This window comes from Brassica napus, chromosome A6 (genome assembly GCF_020379485.1).
Source record: "Brassica napus cultivar Da-Ae chromosome A6, Da-Ae, whole genome shotgun sequence".
NCBI classification, from domain to species: Eukaryota; Viridiplantae; Streptophyta; class Magnoliopsida; order Brassicales; family Brassicaceae; genus Brassica; species Brassica napus.
This window is the reverse complement of record NC_063439.1, coordinates 27892451-27904128: the sequence shown is the minus strand read 5'-3', so window position 1 is coordinate 27904128 and position 11678 is coordinate 27892451. Positions and strand designations below refer to the sequence as shown.

General features: G+C 33.3%; 3 protein-coding genes across 3 annotated transcripts; 2 read left to right on the top strand and 1 right to left on the bottom strand.

Moving 5' to 3' along the window:
* The first annotated feature begins 29 nt into the window (after positions 1-29).
* LOC106436802 (ycf3-interacting protein 1, chloroplastic) lies at positions 30-2515 on the top strand. Its single transcript, XM_013877749.3, has 6 exons — positions 30-468; positions 697-741; positions 870-983; positions 1482-1562; positions 2048-2218; positions 2334-2515. Exons 1-6 carry the CDS (start codon positions 157-159, stop codon positions 2421-2423), a joined length of 813 nt encoding a protein of 270 aa, XP_013733203.1. The 5' UTR covers positions 30-156; the 3' UTR covers positions 2424-2515.
* Positions 2516-2689: 174 nt separating this feature from the next.
* On the top strand, positions 2690-4090 carry LOC125609866 (uncharacterized protein DDB_G0271670-like). The gene has a single exon (XM_048781440.1). It carries the CDS (start codon positions 2915-2917, stop codon positions 3989-3991), a length of 1077 nt encoding a protein of 358 aa, XP_048637397.1. The 5' UTR covers positions 2690-2914; the 3' UTR covers positions 3992-4090.
* A 2019-nt stretch (positions 4091-6109) lies between these two features.
* LOC106436794 (galactan beta-1,4-galactosyltransferase GALS2) lies at positions 6110-8674 on the bottom strand. Its single transcript, XM_013877742.3, has 2 exons — positions 7298-8674; positions 6110-6683 (listed from the first exon to the last, which is right to left on the bottom strand). The coding sequence occupies exons 1-2, from the start codon at positions 8539-8541 to the stop codon at positions 6338-6340; spliced, it is 1590 nt and encodes a 529-aa protein (XP_013733196.1). The 5' UTR covers positions 8542-8674; the 3' UTR covers positions 6110-6337.
* Between the last annotated feature and the right edge of the window lie 3004 nt (positions 8675-11678).

The following is an 11678-nucleotide window of genomic DNA, read 5'->3' as shown; positions in this document are numbered from 1 at the left end:
TTGATTTTTAATATATCTTTTTTTAAGTGATAGAGTAGTATCCAAGTGGCATGCGGTTCGAGGGGAAATCGTCTTCAATCTCCAGAGAGATGCAGAATCTGTGAATTGTAAGAGGATTATTTTTTTTTTGGTGTTTAAAGATATAGAAGAGGAAAAATGGTAGCGGCTGCGACGCAGATATTTCAGTTACCGTTACAGTACTCTGTTTCTTCGGGCCAACGGAGTTATCACGGTGTTTGCTTGCCGTCTCCGGTTGTATTCCGTAGGAGTAGTGGACAGAGGAAGAGTCGGAGGTTGGGAAGTTTGGTAGCTCAGCAGGAGAAAGGAGACGCGGTGGAGATTCGAGTTCCGGTTCCGTTAACATTGGAGCAACAAGAGAAGGAGAAAGAAGATAGAGACGATGAAGACGAAGTGGAAGAAGGAGAAGTAGATCCTCAAGATCTTAAATACGTCAATGAGATCAAACGGGTTTGTTATTCCCTTTTTTTTTTTAATTTACTGAAATTTTAGATAAGTGTTCTGAAGAATTAGATTTTCTTTTATGTACGTTGTGGGAACTTGTAGCTATAAGCTCATTGTTTGTCTAGAGACTACGTTCCTTACGTTCTTGACTTTTCTTGATTCAAGTTTCGTGATTCGTTATAAGGACATGTAATTAGTATTTGTTGAAATAAAAACGTTTTTTTTTTTGGTTAGGTGTTGGAGCTACTCAGGAGGAACAGAGACATGATGTTCAATGAGGTAAACCCCATCCCAGTCAGTCTCTATGTTTTCCTATTGTATACCAGCAAGTTCTGGTTCTGTATAGTGTTCTTTCTTTTCTTTTTGATGGGAGAAAGGATGATAAAGTAATAAGTCAATCATATTAGGTCAAGTTGACCATAATGATTGAGGACCCAAGGGAATTGGAAAAAAGGAGACTTCTCGGAATAGAAGAGGATGATGCCCCTAGTAGGGAAGACTTAGCTGAAGCCTTGGAACTGGTAAACTTTCATTTAGTCACACTACTTAGAGTGAATTGTGAGGCGATGATATGCTAGTTTTCCGCATAGAGAAGAAAGGAACTCAACTCATATATGGCTCAGTTCTTCTAGGGGTATATAGAGTTGGGAATCACTCGCTTGGCTATCTGGAGTGTGATTTTTTTGTTAATTAATTTATACAAATGCATCTGTAGCTTAGTACGGTTACCTTTCTTGAGTTGCATTTATCGTTGATCTGTTACATTTCTTGGTTAAATGGGAATGGGACATTATGCTGGTCTGTCTAACTCCAAGGTTTAGACTTTTAGTATGCAAAATTGTCTCAAGCTGTATATGTGCTTGTAACATGATTCTGTTACTCGTTATGGTATCAAGCTGTCGCTTCACATGACCATGTTAAGCAGTTTGCTTTGTTTAGTATCAAGGGGTTGGGGAAATAGTTACTTTTCGCTTAAGTATATGATGATCCTTAAGTAATGTCTTTCTGTCTTCTCACAGGTAAATGAAGGGAAGATCCCTAAAGATCGTCTCACTCTCCAGATGCTGTACGAGGAAATGGTCCGTTGGCCAAATTTAGAGGTACCTCTTCTTTTAATCATACAACAATTGTTTTGTCTATATGGGCCCATTGGTAGAGGAAACGACAACCGTTTCTCATGAGGCAATCCAAATCCATTATGCAACAACTGACATAAGCTTATAAATATTTATAGAGTAAAGTTCATGAGACATCCATGGTAGCATACACACTTGGTGCATTTAATTTATCGATATTTCTTACATAAGGAATTGACTAGGCATGGAGGTAGCCTTTTAAGAAACACATAAAGCCTATTGTATTAACTGATATAACCCCAAGGGGAAATGTCATAGCGATACAAAACCTTTCAAATCTTTGTTTTATTTGATGGTGTTGATTCCTACATCGTTCCTAAAATATGATGGAAGAGTATCTTTGTCTGTGTAACTCTCTGGTGACCGCTGATATACATTTAGTTAGTTAGCTGCGCACAACTTTGTTTCAAAGCCTTTTATAGTAACCCTTATCTTGTGGATTTGAAAAGGTTGAGGTTTCAAAGAAGCAGCGAACAAAATCATTGTATGCGAAATCCACAGACACCGGAATAGATCCAAAAGAGGCAGCCAAGAGACTCAACCTAGAGTGGGATTCAGCTGCTGCAATTGAAGAAGCCGATGTCGATGATGATGACACTGGAGTAGCCAAGAAAGCCATGGTTTGTTCTCAAAACTTTCACAGAGTTGTGGTTTTACCTTTGAAGTGTTTTCCTATTCAAAACCTTGGGATCTGATTGATATTTTTATCTTGCCTTTGTTCTTATTCTGCTGCAGGGTTATGGAGCGTTGTACTTAGTCTCATCTTTTCCAGTTATCATCGGTATATCGGTTGTATTAATCTTGTTTTACAATTCCCTTCAGTAGATTCCAAAACCTTTTCGTTTTTTCACATACACCAATGACCCATCACGGATGTTTTGTAACATAATATTATGAAATAAATTTCAATTATTTAATCGTCTTCTTCCCTAATCAACAGCTTGTGGTATGCACAACTTCGGGTAATATTCCAAATCTTCTGGTAATATTATAATAAGTCTGGTTCGTGCGGGCATATCTATCTTTGTCAGATCCTGTCTCAATCTTGGGCATAGTCTCATGTGAAAATGCTATAAAATTTTAGCTTTTTTATTCGTTTATGTGTTTTATAATAAAGTCAATAGCCTTTGGCTGAGATTAATACGCAGGTAAGAAGAAAAGCTGGACGTGCAAATCATGACCAAGTGTTAGCCACCGAACGTGCAGTCCATGCTTACTCAGTGTATATAAGTACCCATTATCTCTTTAGCCTTAAGACGTAGCCATTGCCATTTCTCATCTTACTAGTTAGACATTTTCAGACCGAAAAAAAGACAATGGCTGCTGCAGTTCTTATGCCAACGATAAGCTTTAGAGACGGGAGCATTCACGAGGATTGGCAAGTTCTAGGCAGAGACGAGCCGAAGAAGAAAATTCTGGTCAAGCAAACGAGTATGAGGCATTCCGAGAGAGAGATATCGATGGACCCCAAGTCAGTAGTCAAGTCTTTGTCTATGTCACCGTCCTTAAGAAGGAACGATAGCTTCGATATGATGCTGTTACCGGCCATGTCACCTCCTAGAGACTTAGATGCGCCAATGCCTCTTCCTTTGCAGCCAGTGCGGACTAAGTTTGTGAGCCGTAGCCTCCCAAACTCAACCACAAATTCTCCTAAACAACGTTCTGGTCTGATGCGTGCGCTCAAAGGCAAGGAACAAGACTCGTCTTCGTCGGCTTCATTGAAGAGAAGCAAATCTTGTGGATCTTCGAGCAAGAGACTCTCTCTTCGAAACTCTTTCTTCGTCAAAACCGAATCGAACAAGAGCATTAACAATAACAATACGTTAGAAGACGGGTTCAAATGCAACGCTCTGTGTTTATACCTCCCCGGTTTTGGTAAAGCAAAACCGGTCAGATCATCAAGAAGAGACGATTCTTCTTCTTCTTCCTTCACCCGAACCACCACCACCACCACGTCGGCATCATCGTCCGTTACCGTTTCAAGAACCGTCTCCGTTAGAGAAACCACCACGACCACCACAGTGATCTCAGCTCGAGCTTCAATGGAGAAATTCGACTGCAACTCATACGCTTCGGAATCCGCCGGAGACGAAGGAGGTGGTCACTTATTCGACTTACCGTCCGAGCTAATCAAAAGCGGTTCCGGTAAAAACGATCACGACGATCCAGTTTCAGCGGCTTTCGTGTTCGACAAGGAACCTGTTGAGAAAGAGATCAAAGGGGTTTTAAAGATGTCTGGTTCGAAAAACAGAAGATCGATGGAGTCTTCCCTTCGCCAGGTTCGATTCTCCACGACGTCGCCGGTTTCTTACCCAACGTCACCGGCGATCTCACCACGGTTGCTAGAAGCCAGCAAGAATCTCAATGCTTTCTTGGAAGCTCAAGCCGTTTGAGTGATAATTTGAGTTTGTACTTTCAATATATAAGATGTAATATACGGATGTCTTTGTTAAAATGTTTTTTCCTTTGCTAACAATTTCCCTAGAAATCAATATCCTCTTTAAAATTAGAATTGAGCGATTTGTGTCAGTATTTTAATGCCAAATTTATAAAAACTCGTTGAGATCGCGTGGTTGCATTATCATATTCTGGATAATGAATCAGGGAGGAAACAGTCCTCCAAAAAAAATTCATGGAGGAGACCATTTTTGAACAAAGTTTATTGATATAAATGGAAACTGTAGTAGATTCGCGGAGAATATAACAGATGCAGAGATCATCTAGTTTCGGCTACCTCTCTTGAATGTGTGTGTACTTCCGAGTTGGAACATTATGGCATAATTTAAGTCATTTAAAATAATAAATTAGTAATTTGTGAATGGATATTAATGTGGGAACTAGATTTATCACCCGCACATCCGTGCGGGTAGATTTTCATTTTATAAATATATAACATATACCATCGCAAAACTTTCAAAGATATAATTTACATTTTAGTGTTATATATTGTGTAAATCTATAATGTTATTGATTATGTTTATTATTCGATATTATTAATGTATAATGATTTATTTTATACATTTTACTTTATTATTAATATATTAATATATTTTTGAGTTTGGTAAAATAAATTCATAGTATGAAATAAGCAAATTGAGAATCTCCTTCAGTTTTTTCTAATTTTTACAAACCGAATACGATACATTTTAAAATTTTATTTAGTTATACTATAGAACTAATATTTTCTTAGCATAATTTATATTTTATATGTTATTTATTTTAGTATATTGTGGGATTTTATAAGTAAATAGATTATAATAATACTATATTATTAATTATGAAATCAATCGCTGCATTAATTCAAAAATATTTTAAATTTTTATTAAGATTTTGTTAGATTTTTTCCAACATATTTTGTTATAAGTAAAAATAAAATTTAAATTTACAGTTAAAATTTATTTATTAATATCTATATATTTTATAAGATTTTTTTAAAAATGTTATATATTAAATAGATTAATTAAAATAATCAAATTGATGTAATTGATGAAATAAACCTAGTATGATTTTTATGGTATTTCTTTTAATAAAGAAGATATATAATATAATTATAAAATTTGAAAAATAGCATACACTTTTATTTTATTTTGTTTTATAAAAAAATATTATTTAAAGTAATGTACAATAGTATATATTATTAATTACGAAATTAATCAATTGTATTAATTTAAATAAAATATTTTAAATTTTTAGAAAGATTTTTTCAGATTTTTTCTCAACATTTTGCTATAACTAAAAATAAAATTTAAATTTACAGTTAAAATTGATTTATTATTATTATCTTTATATATTTAATAGATTAATGTAAATAATTAAATAAATGTATTAATGAAATGGACCTAATAAAACTAGTATGACTTTTTTATGGTAGATAAAAATGGTACTTCTCTTTAATAGAGAAGATGGTAGGGTTCGTGAATGTGCTAAAACAATTTGTTTTTACATGTCTCGTTTCAATTACATTTAATGCGGAACCGTCGGTGCACATTCCCTTGTTTATGTTTTTTACAAATTTTATTTGCAATATTGTTTCTACCTTTGTTGTTATGTAGTTAACTTTGATGTTAATTGAGATGAAATGACAGAATGAATAATTGTTGTCGTTGTTAGGAGATTTGTTGATTGGAAATAATTTGTATGATTGTTGAGCATTTGGCAGTGAGAGACTTTCCAGCCTTTACGACAATTATCAACCACGAAACTTGGAAGGAAGTTCTCCGTGGGCCTCACAGTAACAGTTGTACGTGTTTCCAATTTTTTGAGTAATAAACAATTAAATAAAAATGGTAAAGTAAGTAAAGTGTGTATTTTGATAAATGAGAATATAACTTTAACTTAATTAGTGACATTTTGAATTTTTTAAAAGTCGAATGGAATTTATAATGCTTTTTTCTCACTCAGTTCTAAGGAAGAAAAAGTGGAAACTTTTGGTTAATTAACACGACAAAGATCCATCGAAGACCACAACTACTTTCACAAATACTTATAATTAAAGAGACTACTTTTCCAAATACAAATAACCAAAAATATTATTAATCCCATAACAGAGATGCTTATATACCAAGTGACTCTGAGCTGTATGATTCTATGAACCCCATTTTATAATACAAGAAAAGAATACTACAAAAAAGAGAGTAAAAACTCCATTGAAAACCATTCGCCTAAAAATACCTTTAAAGATTTACGTTACAATACAAAAGTGAAAACCATTACTGCTAATTTACTCCATTTTTTTGTTTTCATTGCCGTGTCCTAATCAGCCGATCTCCAATCGTCCTGATCTCAAACGTCTTAACTGCAAGGCCAACATCACGCATCGTGGTATCAAGAACGTAAGGATTGTTATCAAACATGATGCGTGTCCCGTTAAAAAGATGACGGCAAGGTTCACGACGCTGCGAGATTGAACCGTGGTAGTGAAAATAGCGGATTAAACTTCCAGTTCCGTGGTATGTCTTCCCTTGTACATTCTGCGACATGTGAACTCCCGTCGCAAACACGTGACGCGGTTGAACCGCGTATTTCCTATCCCGTCGTGGGACTTTCTTCACATCTCTGTACGCCAGTTTCTCAAATCCCCATTTCCTGACAACACACAACTACAATATCAATCATCCAAAAACTACAATCCATTTTTTTTTTAAATAGAAAAATCACAAAGAATGGAAAATACTAACCAAAGCATATATTTATACTAAACCAAAACCAATAATATATTTAAATTTTGAACCAAATTTAGCCAAAATTACTTGTACCTTTTACCCAACTATTTTTATTTTTTTTTAAATAATCCAATAAAAAACTTAAAACCGAACTAAATTATATTCAGTAGAATTCACTAAAAATTTACACAAATGGAACTAACCAAAACCAGAATTATTCGAATCAAACTACCCGTTTGAATTGAACTTGCTGGCCTACACTTATCAATCAAATCCTAGCAAATCTCAAGTTAGTTTTGGAAATCTGAAAGCTACAAGAATCATTGAAGACAACTCTTACCCACATGGACCACTATTCGAACCACTGAAAAAAGCGTGCAACAAAAAAGAACTCTTTTCACAGGAAACACATTAACAGAATCAGATGCTACTTTAACAGTTTAACCAAATTAGTGATTGATTCCAAACGCTTAAACCAATCAAGACCAAGACTTTTCAATTCCGGTTTAAAAAAAAACATTCCCAATAATAGTTTACCTGTAAGTTCTCGCCGCACCGTCGCCGGAGAAACATAGCTGACTACTCATAGGCATCTGTTCAATAGTGAACTGAGAATATTCCTCTAGAGTTTCCATCACCGACGAGATTGTATTATTCGGCGGGATACCGATAAACTCATCGACATCGAAGAAGAAGATCCACTTGGCATCGAATCTGTATCTGTGCAAACAATCATTCACCACCATGAACTGATTGTGATAGTATCCATCGAACCGTTCTTGATCTCTGATATCGTGCAACGTCACTCTCCCTAGCTCAATCCATGGCCGTAAAACCTCAAGCACTTCCTCTTGAACCCCTCCGGCGTCGTGAAGAACGAAATGAGATTTCTCTCCGAAGAATCTCGCGTGGTAAGCGATCCATTCCCTCACTCGCTGCGGGCTTAGGTTCCCGTAGAGAGACGAGCCGCAGTAGAGGTAATCGTATTTTTCGCGGCGGCGGTTGGTGTCGTAGAGATCGAAATCGACGGCGTTTGGGGATTCTGTGAGGACCGGAATCGAATCGGTGACGTTCCGATCTGCGTCTCCGGTGGTGGCGTGCAGGAGAAGAGTCCCGCCGGAGTTTTTAGAGTTTACGGTCGCCGGGAAAGTGCAGTTCACGACGACGGTTGTGTAAACTCGACCGTATCCCCAATCGGTTAAGATTCTACTGCCGTCGGTTAACACCCGGTTCTCAGATTGGTTAAGTGGGACCCACTCGCAACGGTAAGACGGATGCGCGTAGACGTGAAGTGGCTTCGACGATAAGCCGATAACGGCGAAACTGTTGACGCCGCCTCTGTACGCGCTCATTAACACGAAGTTGTAAGCCGCCCAGCCGTAACCAGTAAACGACCGTTTGGTAACGCCGTTATTTAACACCGACTTCGGTTTAACATCGCCGTTATCCACTACCGTGTTGCCAGAAAACAGCCGTTTTGTATCACCGTTAGCCTTATCTTTTAACGGCCGTTTAATGACGCCGTTTTCTAATCCCGGGTCGGTTACGACGGCGAGTGAAGTGGAATTAACGGCGTCTGGAGCGGCGATGCGTGAGATGCAGAATCTGAGTTCGGAAGCGGAGATGGAGAAGGAAGAAGGTATGAAAGGAAGAAGAGTAGCTAAAGTGCAGAGAACGAGTAACGCCATTAAAATGAGCTTGAGCTCGGCGGAGAAGTTCCATAAGAAACAAATTAGAAGGTTTTTATTATCCTTAGTGTTTTGGTCTTTCTCTTTCGCCATTTTCGAGGGTTGTTCTCTCTACTGATGAAGAAGAAGACGAATCGGAACTTATTGAGAAAGTAAAGCGACAGAGCACAGAGAGAAAGAGAAGACAAGAAATTAGAAGGAGTAAGTGAAAAGAGAATGATAAATTTATGTCTCTGTTTATAAATGGGCAATTTTGACTGATAGTCTTTTTTAAGTATTTATCACAAAAATAACACTCAAGAAATAAAATGACAAAGATAGTCCACTTTTATTTTATATTTTGGCATCAAACCCTTTTTTTTTTAAAAAAATTTTAATTCTAATTTTTAATTTTAATAATTTGAAACTCTATCTCCAAAAACCCAATCCTTAACTCTAAACTCTAAATTTAGATTAGTTAACCATAAGAGTAAAAATACCCTTTAATAAAATTTATTTTGATCATTTTCTTCGACAAAAACTTAAAAATGGTTATCCTAGAAATTTTTTCTTTATTAAATTATACTACTGTATTATTTATTTTACTTTGTGAATCACATACTTTGTAAAAAAAACCGCTTACTTATCATGTTTGCCTTATTTACTTTGTTAATTTTCATTACTAATTATATAGAGATATTTTCTATCGTACATCTAAAAATTTTCTTTTGTCACAAATATAGTTTTCAAGGACCAAAATGACCAAAATGACCAAAATATTTCATTAAAAATAAATATATAACTATATCCATAGGGGTCTTTAAAATGTCAAAAATTAAAAAATAAAAAATATTTTCAAAAAGCATTTTTGAATTTGAAAAAGAAATTTTTTAAAATTTTCGAATTTGTAAACATAATTATTATTTTTTATTTATATTTATATATATAGGGTATAAAGGATCTTTGTTTTTTTTAATAAAATATTTTGGTCAATTTGATTTTTGAGAATTTTTTTTGGGACAAGAACTCAAAAATAATGTATTTTGTACTTATGTATATATGTCATTATTGTTTTTTTTTTTTTTTTTTTTTTAGGAACTTTCAGAAATCTTAAAAATATTTTATAATTGTACAGGTGCCAAACAGCAAGTTATGTGGTAATGGAAAGAATTAAAAGTAAAACTATTAGCAGCCAAAATGAGTTGGATGTGAGGATTAAAGGGATTAGCTTTTTCTTCAAAGATTTGTTATTTTATGTTTTTCTCATGCATACCGGTTTACTTTATTTTACGCTATTTACAAAATGAAACCTCTAGTTTCTCTGATTTAGACTTATAGCCTTGTGAAATATTTATCATCGCCGTTTGTAAAATGGTTAGCGAAAGTTAATAACAAATTAATTTGAGAATTTATATAAATTCTGACTGATTATCCTTCTCTCGCTTAATCAATTTTGTAAATAAACAAGTCTTTAAATATTACAAATAACAATAATACTCACTCCGTTTCTAAATGATCTATGTTTTAGAAAAAATATTTTGTTTCCAAAAGATCAATATTTTACATTATCAATGTATGTAAGAATGTCAAATTGTAAACTTCAAAAACATTAATTATGTTTACTGAATTTTTATTAGTTAAAAATTATAAGAAATAGCTAAACACGGAAAGTAATACATTTATTATCAAAATTTTTACGTGTTTTCATAATAAGTGTGAAAACTCTAAAACATGAATCATTGATATGAATTAAGATTAAGATATGCTAGAATATTAAAAGCACTAAATAAAACAATAAATATTGGTTGTAATTTGATATGAGAAATACACTAGACTTAGAGTTTCAGACAATCAGAATTATGAGATATATATATGCTAACAGTCTAGTTCTCACTGCGAGTCTAATCAGATGTCAAAATCCTATATTACAGCTCTCGCGTGTGAATAAGGAATAAGTTTCGATCAACACTACATAATGTCGATCGATAATTCTTTAGGCAAGCATTAACACTCAGATCGATATGTTCACTAAGTAATTAAACCAGCTCTCGCATGCGCCTAACAACCTAGCTAATCAGAATTAGTTTTAGGAATTGAACCTAATTTCGCAGTTGTTAGTTATCCTAAGTTCATGATTCTAATTAGCTACTTTAGAATACAAGCAATTAGATCAATTCTCTGAAGAATCCAATTAAATCACCCTAGCATTTCTATGTTTCAAAAATTCATCAAAATCTTAATAAACCCTAAATCTAACAAGGTAACTACTCATACATAATTAAGCAAAGCATAAAGATGAACTGAATGAATTGCATAAATAGATAAAGTAAAAAATACTAAATAATACTCAACTATCAACAAAATTTATTGTTATCCTAATTTCTAAATCACAACCAAAAATCTACAATATTTCTATAAAAAATGATAACTTTCATAAAATAGAATTCTTGAGAATTTTATTTTAAAAATATAACCTATTGATAAAAAAATCTAAAACAATATTCATCTTTCAACAAAAATTATTGTTATCCTAATTTCTAAATCACAACCCCAATTCTACAATAGTTCTATAAGAAATGAAAACTTTCCTAAAATAGAATTTTTCAGAATTTTATCTAAAATAAACAACTATTTTAAGAAAGAATACTCATCTATCAACAAATATTCTTGTTATCTTAATTTCTAAATCACAACCTCAAAATAAAATGATAACTTTCCTAAAATAAACTTTTTGAGAATTACATTTAAAAAATAAAAATATTGATAAAAAAATCTTAAAGAATACTCATATATCAACAAAAATTATTGTTATCCTAATTTCTAAATCACAACCCCAAATCTACAATATTTCTATAATAAAATAAAAACTTTCCTAAAATAGAAATTTTCAGAATTTTATCTAAAATATACAACCTATTGATAAAAAAAATCTAAAAGAATATTCATCTATCAACAAAAATTATTGTTATCCTAATTTCTAAATCACAATCCCAAATCAACAATTTTCTATAAAAAAAATGAAAACTTTCCTAAAATATAATTTTTCAGAATTTTATCTAAAATATGCAACATATTGATAAAAAAATCTAAAAAATACTCATCTATCAACAAAAGTTATTGTTATCCTAATTTCTAAACCACAACCCCAAATCTACTATATTTCTATAAAAATGATAACTTTCCTAAAATAGAATTTTTGAGAATTAAATTTAAAAAATAAAAATATTGATCAAAAAATCTAAAAGAATACT